Genomic DNA, 21,490 nt, shown 5'->3' with positions numbered 1-21,490 from the left:
TGGCAAGATACAGACCGCAAAGTACAGTTAAGAGGACTCAAGTTCCCATGTGCATACAGTTTAATCACATCTTAGAACAAGAATTTTACCATAAATTACTAAGAAGTTGAATGTAAAAGAAATACAGGTAAACATATATTAAGTAGTAAACTATTTAAAAACCCAAAAATCAAAATAAATAAATAAATAAATAAAACCCCCAAAATCTAAGTCAGACTTTATTGCAAAAGATTAAAAAGATTTAAAAAGAACAATTCCAGTTCACAGAATTGAAGTTCTTTATTGATAAACATTTATACTAGAATTAGAAATGTCAGTAGAAAAATAAAATTTAAATAATTTTCTGTTGTACAAAGATTTGATCATTTTGACTATAGCAGTTAGTGAAATAATCTAATACAAAATTTAAGCTGATTTTAGTCACAACCAGCCTAACAGAGTGCACAAAAAAGAAATGCACGTACACAAAACTTACTGCGTGTGGCTAGCTAATGGTATGAGGGCTTCACATTCCAGGAAATGGTGTCTTAGGAAAGGTTGGTATGCACTGCAGTTTAATAAGAGCTTAATTCAAACCAGAGCAGTCAGAAAGGACACATACAATTTAAAATTTCAAAAACATAGGAATGGTTTAATTATTTGCATCAACGTTTTCTCACTAATTTAAACATTTCCTAAGAAGTAATGTTTTGCTGCAAAATTAAAAAATGAGTTAAGGGCACAAAGAGCGGCACCTGGGTGGCTGAGTAGTTAAGTGTTTGCCTTTGGCTCAGGTCACAATTCCAGGGTCCTGGGATTGAACCCCACATTGGGCTCCCTGCTAGGCGGGAAGCCTATTGTTCTCTCTCCCATTCCCCCTGCTTGTGTTCCCTCTCACTGTGTCTCTCTCTGTCAAATAAAGTCTTAAAAAAAAAAAAAAAAAGCACAAAGAGACATCCTTCTCTTGGAATGTTCATTGTACATTTGTATATAGACTTGTCTTCATGAAATGCCTTCATCCCCAAACCCCCACATTAAAGAATGAAGCTTTTATGGTTGGGAGCTGCCTCCCCTCCATAAAAAAAAACAGTGGGGGGGGGGGTAGACAGAAAAGTGAATGTCCAGCTAGGAAAGTATGGGTTGCATAGGCCCTAAGAAAGCCAGTTGTTGGCAAAAATTCTTAAAAACCATATATAGTAAATAAAATGTTCAACACATATGCCAATATTTTTCCATCTGAGTGACTGCCCCCAAATAATTGTGTATTTGAAAAATTTTTAAAAAGAAAAAAACCAGTGGGAACTAAACATATTCTTTATCATTCAAATAATTTCCCCTTAAAAACATTTCAAGCTACAAAGCTCCATGTATACAAAGGTCTATATAAATTTATTCACAGGAGAATGTTCACATACTGGGATGGATGAAATATTCAATAATTTAAAGATATATCTTATATTTAAAGTTTTTAAAAAGCATGGGTAATCAAAATATAGCAATGAAAACAAAAACACCTTTCAAAACGCATTAGAGGCACCTGGGTAGCTCAGTTGGTTAAGGGTCTGCCTTCCGCTCAGGTCATTATCCCGGGGTCCTGGGATCAAGCCCCACATCAGGCTCCCGGCTCAGGAGAGAGCCTGCTTTTCCCTCTCCCTGCCACTCTGTCTACTTATGCTATCTTCTGTCAAATAAATAAAAATATTTTTTAAAATGCAATAATTTCTGTGTCTTGGCTCTAATAACCAAATATTGAAATCATCCATCAATATGTTCAAAAATTAGTATTCAGGGGGAAGGGCCTAACAACCATTGGTCCATATGTTCCATTTGTAAAATTCTATCCAAAAGAATGTTTTAGATGTGAATCTTAATAAGAGGCATACTCCAAGAGAAATGATTAAAAATGATTTTCTGTAACAAAGGATATAATGTCCTGAATTTCTTAAACAGAAGGGCTACTTTGCAAAACCACAGCTCCTTGAACTGAAAAATTTGGAGTCTCATTTAAAGACTCAGGGGCACCCGGCTGGCTTGGTCAGGGGAGCCTGCGACACCGCATCTTGGGGTTGTGAGTTTGAGCCCCACGTTGGGAACTGAGAGAACTTAAAATCTTGGGGCACTTGAATGGCTCAGTTGGTTAAGTGTCTGCCTTAGGCTCAGATTCTGATCTCAGGGTCCTTGGATAGAGTCCCATGTCGTCATTGGGCTCCCTGCTCAATAGGGAGTCTGCTTTTCCCACTGTCTCCCCCTGCTCGTGTTGTCTCTATCTCACTCTCTCAAATAAATAAATAAATAAAATCTTAAAAAAAAAAAATCTTAAAAGACTTAACATTTGCTTGAAAGAAAGATTTCCACATTGGAGAAAAACTTGTTAGGGAATTGGTAAAAACATCTGCTGGCATTCCAAGTCTACTTTTAATTTTCTACCTAATCTGAGCATATGTCACTGTAATTTTGATCAGTGGTCTAACGGCCTCTTAGTTAAAAGAAAATGGCCAATTGATTTCTGTGATCTCTTTGTAATTCTTCCTCTTTGCCGGTCCCCCGTAAGTTGGTCCCTCTGGCAATTTTTAATCAGAAGCCAGAGGGCATATTGCTTTAAATGGAATTGATAACCTCACGGGCAGTTAGCCTTACTGTCACAATGAAAACTTTCCTTTAAAAACGTCAGATTTATTGATCAGAAACTATTCTGAACACAGAGATCAGGGACTATATTCCATTCAACACAGTTGAGGTGGTAAGGATCAAACGAGACACTTAAATTTTGCAATCCTTTCTCTTTTGAAGGTCACAGTTTTCAGGCCTTTTAATGAAAAAGAAAGTGAGGCAGTAGGAGAAAAATTAAGATAGCTAAAAATGGGTTTAAAAAACTCAATGTTTAATTCTCTAGAAAGATATATATTCTCTTGAAAGGAAACATAAAGTGGAAATTAAACTTTAGGCACTTTCTGGGAGTGACACCCAATACTGTTAAGAGTGGTGACCACACTAAGACTAAGAAATGAATAACCACCACCTCTAAGCTGCATTTCTACAATTTCAACCAAAGTCACCAAGAAAAACTTTAACAGAATGTTTAAAAAAATATTTTGGTACCTCAATGTCCAGAGAGCATCCTAACCTATCTGGCTTAAAGTTTTAAACTCAAACTATTTAATAGGGTATGTTTCCAATTAAATTAAAATCAACAGAATGAAAGTGATGGGAAAAGGGATACAGGAACTCTGGGGGGGAAATGTCTCAATTAGTTAGCTTATTTTGATAAAATGTACAAAACAACAAATGCACATCTCTTAAAATATTATTAAGTCACCAGAGGTCCAAGATAGTTATCCAGAAAATATCACATCATCTTCTTTTTCTTTCAGCAGTGCAACAGAAGCCACTACTTCTATTGCAGGATTTTTTTTTTTTTCCTGTTACATGTCAACAGATTTGTTCTCAAAGCTCTACTCAACCAAAACTTACTTGGCACTTATTGTCATGAAGATGCAGTAAAAGAAGAGTCTGCCAGATTTTAATCAAGTTAGATTAGATAAGATTTTAGTATAGTATGCTCAGAAAGAGAAACTATTTTTCATAGTTTCTCTAACATAGGCGACACTGCATTTTCTCACAGAATATTGTACATTTCAGTGTGAAGGATCAGCCCAGAAGCACTGATGACCTAGGTGGGTAAAGGTGCACCTGTAAAATGGCTTCAATTAATTTAAAAAAAAAAAACAAAGGCCCTAAGAAACTTAATTTGTTTTGGTTGAGAACAATAAGGAGTCCAGAAAGATCTTCAATTCCTGGAACTTCCAACTGAAGAAAGGGCTGAGATGTTTCATTTTTCACATACTTCTTAATCCAAGTTTCCCCCATTTGAAGAATTAAGAAAACACTACATTCCATAATGTATTCTTGCTGTGAGGAGGCTCTCAAACTTAGGTTTGGCATCATGGCCTAAGGATATATGCTACAGAGTAGCTAAAATCCGTAAGAAGGAGACCACCACTACACAAAACGTCTGCCCAGTGCCCAAGGTGAGGGCTTCAAATGGTATCATTTCCTTTCCTGCTGCTCGGTACACTCCAGCAATGGCAGCACCTGTTTAAAAAAACAGTGTTTAAAAAAAAAAAAATTAAGGTTAATATCATCAGGAAAATGCAGCATTTAAAATCCTAATGTATGCAGAATGTTCTAGACTTTTTACATTAAAATTTAAATATTATAGAAATGTTCTGTTTTCCCTATACCTTTTTGCTGCCTACTCTGGGTTTTAAGTATTCCCCCATACAACTTACAAATCACTGGTTAGTGCTTTCAGATGTTGAAAAGTGTGTCCTTAAAACTGAGTCTCCTAGATTTACTGAATAAAATAATCTGGAAATCATAACCAAAATCATGAAGATACAGCAATTTCCACATGACCTAATTACACACTCAAAAACTTCTCTTATTTGCCATGCTTAGCATTTAACAGGTACCTAAAAAAATCTTGGCAATAAATGCCAACAAAACTTCTGTGTGATACTAAGCAAGAAATATTTCAGAAGCCACAGGGAGTGGGGACTCTACCTTCTACTGTAGTCAGAGTACTCAGAGTACTGTAGTAGAGGAGGGAGCAGAGGAAGAGGAGAGGAAGACTCTACGTTTAAGAACTGTTATTAATTCGGGGCACCTGGGTGGCTCAGAAGGTTAAGCCTCTGCCTTCGGCTCAGGTCATGATCTCAGGGTCCTGGGATCAAGTCCCGCATCGGGCTCTCTGCTCAGGGGGATCCTGCTTCCCCCTGACTCTCTGCCTCTCTGCCTACTTGGGATCTCTCTGCCTCTGTCAAATAAATAAATAAAATCTTAAAAAAAAAAAAAAAAAAAAAGAATTGTTATTAATTCAAAGGGCATGAGGGGATAGATCCTAAGAGGATCCTTTCTGTTCCCCATTATCATTAATTGTTTTTATTATATTAGTCTCCACAACTTCCTAGAAACTGAGTAAACCAAACAAACACAAACACCTTAATCTCCCTAGAAACCCTCTTATAACTACAGGGACTCAGCATTACACCGAGAAAGCCAAGATTTCATTAGTTGAACAAGAAAAGAGCCAAAGTTCCCAGATGACCCTCCTCTTAAAAACTGTTCCAAGGGACGCCTGGGTGGCTTAGTTGGTTAAGCAGCCGCCTTCGGCTCAGGTCATGATCCCAGAGTCCTGGGATCGAGTCCCGCATCGGGCTCCTTGCTCCACAGGGAGCCTGCTTCTCCCTCTGACTCTGCCTGCCACTGTCTGCCTGTGCTTGCTCTCTCGCCCTCTCTCTCTGATAAATAAATAAAATCTTAAAAAAAAAAAAAAACTGTTCCAAAGAGAATCCTCTTTGGTCAGTGTGTTCATTCATGCAAACTAGTTGTTTACCTCTATGTCTAATAAGGTATGATCCCTGTTCTCATTAATGCTCAGAATCAAGCTGAGATACAGAAAGAAAGCATAAGCATGAAGCAGATTTTGAATAATGCAAGACAGTATACAACATCTCAATCAAATGTCTACACATTTTATACATGGGATATGAGAGCATATTAACATATTTTAAGAAGAAAGAGGTGCGCCTAGGTAGCTCAGTGGGTTAAGCCTCTGCCTTTGGTTCGGGTTATGATCTCAGGGTCCTGGAATCCAGCCCCACATCGGGCTCTCTGCTTAGCAGGGAGCCTGCTTTCCCTCTCTCTCTGCCTGTCTCTCTGCCTACTTGTGATTTCTCTCTCTGTAAATAAATAAATAAATAAAAAGAAGAAGAAAGAGCAAATGAACCATTTTCCATACTGGCTACCAGAAGTATCTGTGACTCTGAAAAGCCCATCTGCATGGGGTAGGCATACAGACTGTGTCACTAACATCTGTGAGGCATCTGTTACATTGGGCCGCTTCGTAATTCAGCTCCCAAAATGGTGCACTGGGTAGACAGAAGCATAAGAAAGTTGAAATGGGCCCTAAAGTCAGGTTTGGATGATGAGGCAGGGAAGCAGGCCAGGCAGAGCGACAAAATGGGAAATAGGCTCTATTCACACTGGAGTCTTGAAAATCGAATGGACATACTCATTGCATAGTTCCCAAGTGTGAGGAACTTAATATGTTAAGTTCTTCAATAAACATTTCATTTTATCATCACACAGCCTCTGAGGTGGGTGGCCTTATCCTTATTTTACTGAGGAGAAATCTGAGACAGGTCCTCGGAGCCAGGAATCCAATAAGGAAACTAGGGCAGAAGGTCTCTGAAGAGCAGCAGTAGGTGATACAGTTAAAAATACTACGTAAAGCCAGTTACAGAAACATCTTAATGCAGATGGGGGAAAACTGGCCTCCTCCTATTGTTACCACAAATGTTTCATGACCTACAGAACACACAGAAATGAGGCCACTTTGTCCCCCCAAGAAACTCAAGTCAAAGAAAGAGGGACAGTTCTGTTTAGAGCTCAAGGCTTAAATTCACAGATGCATGCACCCACACACGTTACAAATTAGTAGGAATGTTACGTTTCTAATTTTTATTTTTTAAACATTTTTTAAAGATTTTATTTCTTTATTTATTTGACAGAGAGAGAGAGAGAGAGAGAGATCACAAGTAGGCAGAGAGGCAGGCAGAGAGAGAGGGGGAAAGCAGACTCCGGCTGAGCAAAGAGCCCAATACAGGGCTCGATCCCAGGACCCTGAAATCATGACCTGAGTCGAAGGCAGAGGCTTAACTCACTGAGCCACCCAGGCGCCCCACGTTTCTAATTTTATTTTTAAAGATTTTATTTATTTATTTGACAGACAGAGATCACAAGTAGGCAGAGAGGCTGGCAGAGAGAGAAAGAAGCAGGCTCCCCGTGGAGCAGAGAGCCCGATGCGGGGCTCAATCTCAGGACCCTAGGATCATGACCCGAGCTGAAGGCAGAGGCTTTAACCCACTGAGCCACCCAGGTGCCCCCTGACGTTTCTAATTTTTAAAAACATGTATTTATGTTGACCCATACACCTAGGAAAAGCCTGAAAGCACATACCAAATTGCAAATTGCGGTTTTTCAAGTAGGGATGTGATAATGGAGTGTTTTTAGTTTTTGCTTTCTTGTAATTTTTAATTTATATAAAACAGAGATGATATTTATACTTAATCGTGCGCTTAAAAATGATTTAAATGTATTCTCATCTTTGTGACATGACCAAAAGCCAAAAAATGAAAAAAAAGTAAAAATAATTTATAATTCATTATTCCAATTCTTATTCAGAAAGTTGTGAGAGGGGACTCCTGGGTGGCTCAGTCAGTTAAACATCTGCCTTCCATTCAGGTCATGATCCCAGGACCCTGGGATCGAGTCCCGCATCGGGCTCCTGGCTCTGCATGAAGCCTGCTTCTCCCTCTGCCTGCCGCTCCCCCTGCTTGTACTTTACTCTTTCTCACTCTGACAAATAAATAAAATCTTAAAAAAAAAAAATCTGAAAAGGGGAAAAAATAACCAGAAGACAAATCAGGTATTTCTCTAAACAAGAATTCTTGTCATCAGAATTAGCCTTCCATCCTTAAGGAAACCACCCCCGAGTGAGTAGCAGTAACTCATTAGCGTTGCTTGATGACGAGAAAGAAGCAGCTGCTTCTGAAGAGATAAACAGCTTCTCTCAATGGCGACCTATCTCATAAAACCTCACCTGGCTTATCTGAAAGACAGGAGAAAACACAACATAGGAAGTCAAAGATGTTAGCCAAATAATGGGGGACGGGAGGAGGGAGGGTGTTAGAGGTCAGAAAAAAACAGTACACCAAAAAAGAGGCCCATGGTTAAAAGCCACTCTATTTTTCTCTTGAATTCACTCAGACATGTTTCCCAAGTGGGTCCTGAAATTAAGTGACTAGTCATATGAAACGTTTTGACTGGTATTTGAACGTCTAACATACTTGTCAAGATTCCAGCAGTAATTGGTCCCACGATGCCCATCAACAGGATGCTTACAGACATGAACCTACCATATTTGTGATGTCTGAGGGTGAAGAGGGCCAGTAATCCCGCAGGGACATGGAAGAAGAGAGAAGACACCAGTGCCCACAGGAACACACCATACCACATCTCTGCAGAGAAAAGCAGAGAGGTCACAAGTCATTTCCTTGTACATGGATTACCAGAGGCTACTCATTGTACCTGCTTATTTCATTTTCAAAGCCACCCAGCCACAGTGTAGGCTCATCAATCAAATATCCAAAGAGTGATGGTTCTAGAGGGATCAGCAAATTGCGGCCCACAGGCCGCCAGCAGTTTTGGGCATAAACTCTTCCTGAAAAATGGCCATGACATTCAGTTAGGTCTTGCCTTTGGCTGCTTTCAAGCGACAGGAGCAGAGCTAAAATGGCACATGGCCAGTAGAACCTGAGCTATTTATTGTGTGGCCACCTCCAGAACAAGATGGTCAACCTCTAAAATGGCCAATCATGTTAATCTTCTCAAATGAAAAAGCGATACAATTTTATTAGTTCAACAATGATTTTTCAAGACAACGCAGTATCAGGCCATCATCCTTAGAATAGCAAAGCTCTTTAAGAAATGAAATAGCTACCAGAAAATAGAAATGTCTAGCTTAGAGACAAATAGCACGTAAGTGAGGGGGCCGGATGGAGGAGCTGGTTCCTATGGAGAATGTCTAGCTAACTTTTAAGATGACTGCAATTCAGGCAACATTAAAACATTTGATAACCAACTCTTGTCTAAAAACCTATGCATGAGTCCCCTTGGGAAAGAGACAAAAGGAGCAGATACCATTCTGCCGTCATGACTTTGTGATCTGATAAACAGCGGATGAAGCAATTTCCCCCACTGAGCCCTGGCAAGCCTTTAGAATCTCAAAATAGCCCTTTAGCTACCCACATGGATACAATGAAGGTGTCGCATCACATGAAATCTGTTGTACATCCTCGCGCTAGGAGCAGGTAAGTAACAGGCAATTTCAGAGATCAGTCAGCAGCTTAAGGCAGTACTACTGACATGTGGACCATTAGCCCTTTGTCGTGGGGGACCGTCTGTGCAGTGTAGGACATGGAACAACAGCCCTGGCCTCTCGCCCTCTCCCGGTTGTGACAACCAAAAAGTATTTCCAGACAGCCAAATGTCCTGGTGGGGGAAGGAGGTGGTCGAAAATCATCCTGATTGGAATGCCTGGGTAGCTCAGTGGGTTAAAGCCCCTGCCTTCAGCTCAGGTCATGATCCCGGGGTCTTGGTATCGAGCCCCACATCGGGCTCTCTGCTCCGCGGGGAGCCTGCTTCCTCCTCTCTCTCCCTGCGTACTTGTGATCTCTGTCTGTCAAATAAATAAATAAAATCTTTAAAAAAAAATCACCCTGATTAAAAACCACTGGTCTGGGGCACCTGGGTGGCTCAGTTGTTAAGCATCTGCTTTCGGCTCAGGTCATGATCCCAGGGTCCTGGGATCAAGTCCCGCATCGGGCTCTCTGCTCAGTGGGGAGTCTGCTTCTCCCTCTCTCACTCCCCCTGTTTGTGTTCCCTCTCTTGCTGTGTCTCTGTCAAATATATAAATCAAATTTTTAAAAAACCGGGTCTGACTGAAGCAGAAGGTCTATAAAACTAAAAGCAGTTAAAACAACAAAAATTAGGGGCGCCTGACTGGCTCAGTCGGTAGAGCCTGAGACTCTTGAGTTCAGAGTCATGAGTTCAAGCCCCACAATGGGCATGGAGCCTACCTGGGCGGGGGGCAGCGGTGGTGGTGGTGGTGAGAAGCTACAAAGACAGATTTGGTCATGTTACAGTGTTTTTTTTTTTTTTTTTTTTTTTAAGATTTTTTTTTTTTTTTAATTAATTTGACAGAGAGAAATCACAAGTAGACGGAGAGGCAGCCAGAGAGAGAGAGAGAGGGAAGCAGGCTCTCTGCTCAGCAGAGAGCCCGATGCGGGACTCGATCCCAGGACTCTGAGATCATGACCTGAGCCGAAGGCAGCAGCTTAACCCACTAAGCCACCCAGGCGCCCGTTACAGTGGGTTTTGAAGGTCAGACGAAAGACTTCAATGTGAAAACCCTAGAAGCACCATTAAAGGTTCTAAGCAGTAAAAGCTGTCCCGCCATTATTTCACAGGTCCAACCTTACACTCCCAGGACGAATACAAACTAGAAAACCTTTCTGGAGGGTAATTTAGAAGCATGTATCCAAAACAGTCAAGTGTGCATTCGCTTGGCCACAGCGACCTCACTTCCAGGAATATCCCAGGAACACCACCTCCAGGAATATACATGCAGGCAGGGGTGGAGGTAGCAAGGTCCTGGCAGCGCTATCTGTAACGGCAAAGACCAGACGCCAGCTGCGTGTCTGTCAGTGCAGGGCTTGTCAAACAGATCTGGTGCACCAACATAACGTAACGTTGCACAATCACATAAAAACATAGGCTATGGGGCACGTGAGTGGCTCAGTGGGTTAAAACCTCTGTCTTCGGAAAAGGTCATGGTCCCAGGATCCTGGGATGGAGCCCACATCAGGCTCTCTGCTCAGTGGGGAGCCTGCTTCCCTTCCTCTCTCTTTGCCCGCCTCTCTGTGATCTCAGTCTGTCAAATAAATAAATAAGCTTAAAAAGAAAAAAACACGGGCTACATCTTTATATACCAAGGGGATTAAAATGCCCAACCCACCTTTGGAAGGAAAAAAAAAAAAACCAATGTGCAGAAGAGTGTATGTGGTTTTTTTTTAAGATTTTATTTATTTATTTGACAGGCAGAGATCACAAGTAGGCAGAGGGGCAGGCAAAGAGAGAAGGGTAGAAGCAGGCTCCCCACTGAGCAGAGAGCCTGATGCGGGGCTCGATCCCAGTTCCCTGGGATCATGACCTGAGCTGAAGGCAGAGGCTTTAACCCACTGAGCCTCCCAGGCGCCCCAGAAGATCCTGTTTCTGCCCTTGGAGAAAAGTCTGGACATAGGTGTATTTAATAAGTATTTATGACATGCACAGGCACTGTTCTAAATGCTTTATAAATCTTAACCCATGCAATCCTCTAACACAACTCTATGAGGCACAGATCATGAATATCCCTGGCTCCTGGATGAGGAAACCAGAGGCAGAGGGAGGGAAGGAACTTACTGGAGTCCACAGTGCTGGTGAGTCCACCAGGTCAGCAGGAGGCAGAGCCCAGTTGGAGGCCTGTTGGAGCCTGATACCCAAAGCCACGCCCTTTTCCTCTATGCCCCACAGCAAGTAACAGAAAGCAACAAAAAAGTGTTATTTCTGGGGGCGCCTGGGTGGCTCAGTCATTAAGTTTCTGCCTTTGGCACAGGTCATGATCCCGGGGTCCTGGGATGAAGCCCCACAGCAGGCTCCCTGCTCAGCTCCCCCTACCTGTGTTCCCTCTCTTGCTATCTGTCAAATAAATAAATGAAATCTTAAAAAAAAAAGGGGGGGGGACCCCTGGGTGGCTCAGTGGGTTAAGCCTCTGCCTTCGGCTCAGGTCATGATCTCAGGGTCCTGGGATCGAGTCCCGCATCAGGCTCTCTGCTCAGTGGAGAGTCGGATTCCTCCTCCTCTCTCTCTCTCTACCTGCCTCTCTGCCTACTTGTGATCTCTCTGTGTCAAATAAATAAATAAAAATCTTAAAAAAAAAAAGTGTTACTTCTGGGGAGTTGGATAGGCTAGGGAAGGGCTGATGAGCATTCACTTTTTACTTTGATTTTTTTTCCCTCTCTTTTTAGGTAGGCTCCACGCCCAGGGGGCAGGGGGGGGGGCTTGAACTCACAACCTTGAGATCAAGACCTGAGCCAAGATCAAGAGTGGTAGACTTAACTGACTGAGCCACCCAGAAGCCCCTACTTTAATTTTTTTTTAACTTTGATTTTTTTTTTTTAAGATTTTCTAGTTGTTTACTGGTTTTACAAAACTATTATAAAAAGAAACTAGAAAAAGAAAAAAAAAAGAGCCTTTGTTTCTAAAAGAGCAGTTCAGGGAGGCTGATCTGACTGGAATGAACAACTGCAGAAACAAATCAGCTTGGGGACAGTGGAGAGAGGGAAGGGGAGGACCAGGGGCTTTTCTCAAAGCTGTCTCTGAAGCTGTCCTTGAAGCCACTGTAAGAATTACTGCTGTGCATGTTTTCTTTCCAGATCAGTTTTGAATTGTTGGGGGTGGGAGATTAGGAGTGGAGGCCAAATCCCTCCACGCCACCCTTGGCAATGTCAATGATGATCGTTGTAATACAAAATCAGATGCTCAGAAATTGACTCACATCAAGTTTCAATTAATACCATATTCTATACCTAAATTAGGACACCTACCTCAAGCTTTGGATGATAGGCTCCAAATGAAAGTATCAGGCATGCCCCATCTAGGACTCAAAGTTTATTAAAAATAACAAATGACCAGGGGCGCCTGGGCAGCTCAGTAGGTTAACCATCTGTCCCTTGGTTCAGCTCACGATCCCAGGGTCTGGAGGTCAAGCCCCTCGAAGGGCTCCCTGATCAGCTCAGCTGGGAGCCTGCTTCTCCCTCTCCCGCTGCCCCAATCCACCACTCAAGCTCTCTCTCAAATTAATAAATAAAATCTTAAAAAAAAAAAAAAAAAAAAAGACCGAGGCACTTTTGCTCTGGCGAAAAGCGATATATCAGACAGCTATAAAAAGTTTCAAATCGGGCGCCTGGGTGGCTCAGTGGGTTAAGCCGCTGCCTTCGGCTCAGGTCATGATCTCAGGGTCCTGGGATCGAGTCCCGCATCGGGCTCTCTGCTCAGCAGGGAGCCTGCTTCCGTCTCTCTCTCTCTGCCTGCCTCTCCGACTACTTGTGATTTCTCTCTGTCAAATAAATAAATAAAATCTTTTAAAATTAAAAAAAAAAAAAAAAGTTTCAAATCATTCGTGAAACTTTTTTTTTTCCCCCTGCTGAACAGGATATATCCTCCGAATAATTTTTTTTTTGACTGTTTAAACTGGTCGGTTTGATGGCGTTTGGCAAATTCTGCTAAACCAAGTTAGATCATGCAATACGGAACTGTTTAGACAGTAAGATCCCAAGCTTAGAAATTAAATATGTATCATGTAAAAAATATGTGTAAAATATTTAAGTATATATACATGCACTAATTAACTACTGTCCCTCCTCAGCCAAAGCAAAAAAAGCCTCTCTCCAGTCAGAATACTGATTAGAAAAGCAGGCAGGGTTCGCAATCCCCGGGGTTTGAGCCCCATTCTCTTTGGAAATAAGCCTGTCTGCTACCACAGCCTCCTTTCCAGCCTCGGGCCAGGAGCTCCTCTTGCTTCCACAACCTAGGACACTTGCCCTATTTTATGGGCAGCAGCTCTCACAGTCCCTACTGGAGAGCAGACAGTCCAGATAGGGTCCCTCCAATAAATGTGCACCTGCCAGAGCTCTGGTGCCCACAAACCCCTCCTGCCTGGGCAGCCCCTGTTGCACCCTGGCTCAGGGAGAGCAGCCTGGTCTTCCCAGCCTAAGCCACCCCCCCAACACTGGCTGGACCCCAGGCCACAGCACGGCACCACGCTGTTCCCTTCCCTTCCAAAACAGTAAGCCCTATCTTCAGTCCCACAGTGCTTACTAGCTACTCCCCAGGTCACGCGCAGACTCTGCCCTCCCTCCCGCCACCTAGTCCGCCAAACACTGAGGGCACCAGGAACACCACTGTCCTGGAGGGGTTGCGGGGGGGTGAAAATGGGATGCAAACCTGCCTCTGAGAACTCTGAGCAGTGGCCATCCTGGCTGCTGGCTGCGACAACTGACCTGAGACCCCACCACCGACCTGGCACCATTCTCAGGTCTTGCAGGGCCCCCCCGAGTTTCAGGGGCCCCCCGAGTTTCAGAGGTGACCTGGGGAGCCAACTGGGAGGTAAGACACACCAACTTGGTAAGTTCCATGAAAGTGGGTCTGACAGGACTGAGGCCTTATTAAGAAGAGATCTCTCTCTCTCGCTCTCCCTGCCATGTGAAGACATAGCAAGAAGATGGCCCAAGAGAGCCCTCACGCCACGGCCATGCTGGCCCCTGGTCTTGGCCTCCCAGTCTCCGGGACTGTGAGAAACTAAGTCTCTGGGGTTGGTTGTTTTTTTTTTTTTTTTTTTAAGATTTTATTTATTTATTTGACAGAGATCACAAGTAGGCAGACAGGCAGGCAGAGAGGAGGAAGCAGGCTCCCTGCTGAGCAAAGAGCCCGATGCGGGACTCGATCCCAGGACCCTGAGATCATGACCTGAGCCGAAGGCAGAGGCTTAACCCACTGAGCCACCCAGGCGCCCCTAAGTTTCTGTTTTTTTAACCACGCAACCTAGGGCATTCTGTTACAGCAGCCTAAGCAGACTAAGGCACCAACACTCACTGACTCCCAATTTCCCTGCAGCACAGCTGCTGCCCCAGGAGGACTGCTAGGCCACCAACCTACTTCATTTTCCTGAAAGCTGAAAGGTCTATCAGTAAACAAGGGCTGGCCCAGCAGGTCAGCACTTCCTTGGGTTTCTGAGAAGGGGACACGCACCGCCCCCTCCTACAACCTTGAGCTGCCTCCATTAGCTACCTTAGTGCCTACATATTTTATATAGCGACTCTTAAGAGTCACATTAAGTAGCAAAAGAAAGTCTTTATTATGTTAGATGAGTAGGACACTTTATAAAACACTTTTCAGTTGGATGAGATTATTGCAGCACTCTTATTAGCAAAGGCAAACCCCAATCAATAAAACACTTAGAAGAAAACTAAGTGATTTCCTTTTAACCTACTGCACCTTAATTTGCTATCTATTTAATAGCTATTTATTGATCATCGTATAGTACTTTTCATTTCTCTGGTTCAATACGCTGTCAGAGATCTATGTCTCAGGGCGCCTGGGTGGCTCAGTTGTTAAGCAGCTGCCTTTGGCTCAGGTCATGATCCCAAGGTCCTGGGATCCAGCCCCACATGGGGCTGCCTGCTCAGTGGGAAGCCAGTTTCTCCCTCTCCCACTCCCTCTGCTTGTGTTCCTTCTCTTGCTGTGTCTATATCAAATAAACAAATAAAATCTTTTCAAAAAAATCTGTCTCTACATCTCACAGCCTTTCTTTGTTCACTGTTTCAAATCAAGTGCATTACCTTCAGCTTTCCTTACTCTGACGGCTAAAGTCCTATCACTTCCTACTGTTGAAGTATAAATCAGATAATTTATCTGTAACAAGAAAACTCTAAGGGGAAATGGGATTAAGCACTGGTGGGGGAATGGGCCCCGAAGATATCCTCGCACTCATCCCCAGAACCTGTGCATACGTAGCAGCAAAGGCATCTTGAGGGTGTGATCAGATTAGGGGTCCTGGGACAGGCGAGGGGGCTGGCTTCTCTAGGTGGGTCTGATATCATCACAAGGGTGCTCGCAGGAGGGAGGCAGGAGGGTCGGAGAGATCTGAAGATGCTACTGGGCTGGCTTTAGAGATGAGGGGAGGGGCGGTGAGCCACAGAATGCAGAAGCAACTTAGAGAAGCTAGAAAAGGGAAAGAAACCAATTCTTCCTTGAGCCTTCAAAAGGAAGGCAGCATTGCTGACTTATTTTAGATTTCTGACTTCCAGGACTCTAAGATGATAAATCTGTGCTCTTTTAAGCCACTATACCCTGCTAAGTTGTTACAGTGGCAAGGGCAGACGACTACCAGCGCTGAGTTCATTCACTCAACAATCAAGTGTTTACTGAGCTCTTCGCCCAGGTCAGCGAATCAAGACGAAACAAGACAAGACCCAAGACGCTGCCCATAAGGAGCTTACTATCTTTAAGAATGTTTTTCAGACAGACACTTCAGTTAGAGAGCTAAGCCACAGGAGACTATAGAGTCCTCTAGGTGAGTTCTAACAAAAGGGGTTGGTAATGGCGGGCCCTCTAACTTCTGCAACTGAGTCATCCAATTTCCAAGCAAGGCCTCAACACCAACCTGGCCCCAGTTAGCAGGAGTGGAGGAAGCCTAAGCCAAAGGGGGCAGGTGAGGCTCAGCACTTAGCTATCCTTTTAGCTGGCCCCACTCTACCCTATGCTCCAGGTCAAACAACCATATGAACAATCAGCTCCTCTGAAGCTGGGGTTCTAAGTAGACCACATCAGTCCTCCTGGGAACTGGAGTCCTACCTGGCCCTGCAACTCAATGCTGACCTGCCTTGGTATTAACTGTTCATGAGCCTCCATCTCTCCCCAGTGCCCACTCTGAGGACCCCCCCTTACCGAACCCCACCCACCAACCAGGAGGTGGGGTGGGTGGGGGGGTCCATCTGTTTCTCTGGGAAATAGTAAAAAATATATATATATTGGTTCCTGACACAGAGCTCCTAAAACCCTTAAACTGGTGGTGCTGGGGGGCACCTGGGGGGCTCTACCTGTTAAACATCAAGTGATGATCTCAGGGTTGGGGGATCGAGTCCCACGTCAGGCTCCATGCTCAGCAGGGAGGCCGCTCAAGATTCTCTCTCTCCTTCTGCCCTCTCCCCACTTGCATCTGTGATCTCTCTATCTAAAATAAATCTTCAGGAAAATCTTTGGTTCTAATATTTAGTCTTTGACCCAGGTTGCTGATATAGAACTAAACCCCTTGGAATTCCCAAGACCACTTTCATTCTTGTGAGGCAACTCTCGGTGGGCTCCAGGATGGAGGCTGGTCACCAGAGAGCCATGATTATAAGCATGGAAATTTCAGGCCCACCCCCCATTCTCTGGAGCAGGGAGAAGGGCTGGAAGTAGAGTTAATAATCAATCACGCGTACGTGATGAAGCCTCCATAAAACCCTGAATGCATGGCGTTCGGAGGCTTCTGGGTTTGGTGACTACACCTATGTGCTGGGAGGGTGGCACTCCCCCAACTCCACAGGGACAGAAGCTCCTTTGTTCAAAATCCCTTCTGAACTTCGCCCTACGTTATCGCTTTATCTGGTGCTCATTTGTAACCTTTAATTTCCTATGTCATAAACCAGCGATCTAGCAGGTAAACGGTTTTCCAGAGTTCTGTGAGTTGCTCTAAAAATGAACTGATCTGAGGAAGGGGGTCGTAGCTATCACCAACTACGAGCCAGCTGGTCAGAAGCACACAAGACAACCTGGACTTCTGACTGGCATCTCAAGTGGGGAAACTGATCCCTTAACCTGGGAGATCTGGTGCTAACTCCAGGGAGACAGTGTAGGAACTGAACTGAACTGCAGGGCACAGCACCCAAACGGTGTCACAGGATTGCTAGATGTAGAGAACCAATAAAACTGCTATCAGAGTACCAAAAATGGGGGAATCATGTAACAATGAAGGAAAGCAGGGAGTTAATTTCCTAGAGACCCTTCCACTCCACCCTAACAATGACAACCTGCCCACCGGGGTCACCCACTGTGGGCTGCCACCTCTCTCCTGACACACCTGCCTGACTGCTTGCTCATCCCTGGCTTCTGTGTGTGCCTGTCTGGCCTTTCTTCGCACAGTGGTCTCTTGGTCCCCAGTCTAGCTAGACCTTCTCTGTCCTGATCTGCCCTTCTCCACAAAAGCTAAAGAGGATGAGGTTTCTTGCTGGTGATAAAATATTCTCAAGTTGCTTGTGGTGATGGCTGCAAACTCTGTGGAGGCTAAAAATCTTTGAATTGTACATTTAAAAGAAAAAGTTCATCAGCTCATCCCTCCTCTGATCAAAATCCTCCAACACAACCCTCTGGAATCTGACCTCACCTGCTCTCCCCGCGTGCCTGCACTGGCCCATCCTCCTTGCTGCCCTTCTGGCTGTCTCCTAAGCAAGCTCCCGTTCCAGGGCTCTGAACCTGCTGAGCCTTTGCCCAGAATGTCCTTCTCCCAATAGCTGTGTGTCTCATTCCTCCCGTACTTTAGATTTCAGCTTCGGTGGCATCATTGTTAAGAGCTTCCTTGTGATCTTAAGGAAAACAGCATTCCACTGGGAAGCCTAGGTGGCTCAGTCAGTTGAGCCTCTGCCTTTGGCTCAGGTCACAATAGCAGAGTCCTGGGACTCTGTCCTGAATCAGGTTCCTTGCTCAGCAGGGAGCCTATTCCTTCTTCTGCCTGCCCCTCCCCCTGCTTCGGCAGGTGTGCACTCGTATTCTCTCTGACAAATAAATGAATTCTTTAAAAAACAAAAACACAGGCGCCTGGGTGGCTCAGACGTTAAGTGTCTGCCTTCGGCTCAGGTCATGATCCCAGGGTCCTGAGATCAAGTCCCATTATCAGGCTCCCTGCTTGGTGGGAAGCCTGCTTCCCCCTCTTCCACTCCCCCTGCTTGTGTTCCCTCTCTTGCTGTATCTCTTTCTGTCAAATAAATAAATAAACAAAACAAAAACAGAAATAAAACATCATTCCAACCCTGACACACAAGGGCCACTGCCTGCCCGCCGTACTGTCTTACACACCACCAGTTATTCCTTTCCATACTTTTAATTTTATTTTCTCTCTATCCCCATCAGAATGAAAGCTCCTTTATTTTGTTCCCTACCACATCCTTACTTGGTACCTAGAAAACAAAAGGCAGGCAACAGACATTGAGCAAATATTTTTTGAGTGAATGAATAAGTAACTGCTCCAATTGTGACTCATTTCTTTAACTGCTGACCCATTCTTGACTCTAGCAATGGTGCAACCGAACATAAGTAGGTTTAATTATAATATACAAACTTTTAATTGATATTCATAAAATTCATACCTTCAGAGAGTTAATGTCATTCCTGATAAAAGGAAAGCTCTGCCTTTCTTGGCAATCAGATTTACCAAAAAAATGATGACAACAACAAAAGAAATCTGAACATCCTGGAATAAGGAGGGATAGTCAGAATCTAAATGGCTAAACTGCAAATGCAGAAAAATCAATTCTAAGCTTCCTGATAGTGACGAACCACAGGGTATTTTAAAGATTTTTTTTTTTTAATTGGAGAGAGAGAGAGGGAGCCTGCTTCTCCCTCTCCCTCTGCCTACAGCTCTCCCTGCCTCTGCTCTCTCTCTTCCTGTCAAATACATAAATAAAATCTTAAAAAAAAAATAAAAGCAGTGTGTGATCCTTGATTAGATCTGGGGTTTTTTGTTAAAAAAAAAAAAGCCATAAAAGACATTATTCAGACAACTAGAAAATTCAAATAAGGCCTGTACATTAGACAATGTTATTCCTTTTTTTTTTTTTTTTTTTTTAAATTTTAAGTAGGCTCCATAACCAACACGGGGGTTGAACTCAAAACCCTGGACTGAGTCACATGCTCACCTACTGAGATAGTCAGGTGATGCCAGACACCATGATCCTATTGTTAAATTTCCTGGGTGTGATAAAGGTTTTTTGGCTATGACAGAAAGTGGACTCATTTTAAAAGATACATGCTGAAGTACTGGGCTGCAAGGTGCCATCACTTCGATAACTTCCTTTCAAATGGCTCTGCAGAAAGTAAAAATGTTACGTATAATATATATATATATATATACACACACACAATACACACAAAAATATGCATATATGTGCACAACACATACATAGTACACACAAATATGCATATTATGCAGAGATTCAAAAGAATAAAAATACTAAAAATGAGTCTAAGTAAAGGATATATGCTCATTATACTAGCACTTCCATTTGTCAGTATGTTTGAAAAATTCAAAATAAAAAGTTGGGAGGAAAATAAGGAAGCAACAACAGACTAATCTGGTCCAGTAGTCTCTCCAGACTGCATGAACACTTCATTTTTTTAAACAGTGTCTGCAGAATGCCATATATTTCTGTTGTCAATGTCAAATGTGATCTTAGTAGCTTTTGAAACAATGAGAGTTGCCAGATCATCATTTTAGGTATAGTTCTTTTTTTTTTTTTTTTAAAGATTTTATTTATTTACTTATTTGACAGAGATCACAAGTAGGCAGAGAGGCAGGCAGGCAAAGGCTGGCGGGAAGCAGGCTCCTGGCTGAGCAGAGAGCCCGACATGGGTCTGCATCCCAGGACCCTGAGATCATGACCTGAGCCGAAGGCAGAGGCTTAACCCACTGAGCCACCCAGGCGCCCCATTTTAGGTATAGCTCTAAACTAACATCTGCATCTGCACCAACACCGTTATTACCAGCTGTCCGGGGAAAATACTAGGCAGGTAAAATACACAGCAAGTCCCGGGTGTCCACTGAATGGCGCATGGCAGTCACTTGCCAGTGGATGAGAAATCACAGGTGCGTTGTTTATGACCGAAGTCAGTAATCCAATCGTCCCTCCTTTGCAGGTCTCAGGCCCAGTTCTGGAATTGTTTACCAAGTCAAGGTACCAGTCAGCTCTGCTGGGCAGCCCAACCTCACCCTTCAATCGCCACTATAGTGTCTTCTTGCCTTCAGGCAAGGTCCAACACAGAACTGTGCCCTCCCCTCAAAGCCTTTATCAGCTTCCCAAATAATTTATCTTCCTCCCATTTTTCTGAGCATGCAGAGCTTTCTACCTTGTATTATAATTACACGAGACCCAGCAGAAGCTGCCGTGGACGTTAAGAAGAGTGACTAGGAATCTGTGTCAAAGAGCTCGAACGCATAAGTGGGGAACTCGGCAACAGGTCTCGGAAAGTGATTCCTAGAAAGAGAAGCTGGCGGAGTGGGCGCATTTGGACGCAGGTGCGAGCGAACCGCAGACAACCTGGGGGTGCCGGGGGCCGGGCGAGACCAGACCCCGTCGGAGCCGCAGCGCTGCGTTCGGCCCCTCAGCCCGGCGGGGACGGTTCGGCGTCCGAGCTGCGAGAGCGCGGGAGAGCCGCGCGGCCGGGCGGACCGCAGGGGCCAGGCGCCTCGCGCCCCACACTAGGAGGGGCGACCGCTTCCGGGGCTCCTTCGAGTCCCAGTCCGACCCTGGGGCGTCGGGAAACTCCAAAAGCAAGATCAGTCCGAGTGGCCGTCGAGCTCCCTCCACTGACCAGTCCACTCCCGCCGCTCCCACCGCTCTGGCCCCCAGCGCGGAGTCGCAGTGACTGGCTCGAAGTGCCGGCGAGGAAGCGACGGGGGAAGGGCCATATTCCCCAGCTCCCCGCCGAGAGAGCGGGAACCTCCTTCCAAGAGGGAAATAACCCCGGGAAGGTGGCACCGCCGGGCGCAGAGGCCACCCGCCCGCCCGCTCGCTCGCTCGCTCGCTCGCTCGCTCGCCGGTAGGGGAAGGGGCGCCCCCCTGTCGGGCGGCGACGCCAAGACGCACAGTGCGCAAGCGCGGCACGGGGCGGGGCCGGTACCTGGGAAGGAGCAGAGAGAAGTGGAGTTGGGGCACAGGGTCCCGTTGCCCACCCGTGGCACAAGCTTCAGGCTGAGGATCTGCTGTAGGAGCCCGGCCGACCCCCCGCTGCCGCCGCTCCCCTCGTGCTCCATCCCGCCGCCATTCACTGCAGAGAGACGGAGAGAGCGTCCAAACTGCCGCCGAGGGTCGCTCGCACTCACGGACCGAGGCGCTACCCGTACCTCCGCTGCCTCAGCTTCACCCTGGAATGGGGCCCTCTTCCTCCCACTCCAGCCGCGCGGCCAAGTGACGGCCCTTCCTCCAATCACAGGGCGCCCCAGATGGCAGGGGCGGGGCGAGAGTTGTTCCCGCCC

General features: G+C 44.9%; 1 protein-coding gene across 9 annotated transcripts; it reads right to left on the bottom strand.

Moving 5' to 3' along the window:
* Positions 1-205: 205 nt before the first annotated feature.
* TMEM170A (transmembrane protein 170A) lies at positions 206-21,432 on the bottom strand. Of its 9 annotated transcripts, XM_059151876.1 has the most exons (4): positions 21,359-21,432; positions 21,136-21,282; positions 7,890-8,060; positions 206-4,071 (listed from the first exon to the last, which is right to left on the bottom strand). In XM_059151876.1, exons 2-4 carry the CDS (start codon positions 21,266-21,268, stop codon positions 3,941-3,943), a joined length of 435 nt encoding a protein of 144 aa, XP_059007859.1. In that variant the 5' UTR covers positions 21,269-21,282; positions 21,359-21,432; the 3' UTR covers positions 206-3,940. The 9 variants fall into 9 exon arrangements, with proteins under 9 accessions (XP_059007859.1, XP_059007858.1, XP_059007860.1 ...); XM_059151875.1 differs by having other exon boundaries at positions 21,136-21,423; XM_059151877.1 differs by having other exon boundaries at positions 7,959-8,060; positions 21,136-21,423.
* Between the last annotated feature and the right edge of the window lie 58 nt (positions 21,433-21,490).

Source organism: Mustela lutreola, chromosome 16 (genome assembly GCF_030435805.1).
Source record: "Mustela lutreola isolate mMusLut2 chromosome 16, mMusLut2.pri, whole genome shotgun sequence".
NCBI lineage: Eukaryota > Metazoa > Chordata > Mammalia > Carnivora > Mustelidae > Mustela > Mustela lutreola.
Note: the sequence above shows the minus strand (reverse complement) of the source record. Positions and strands in the feature narration are given on the sequence as shown.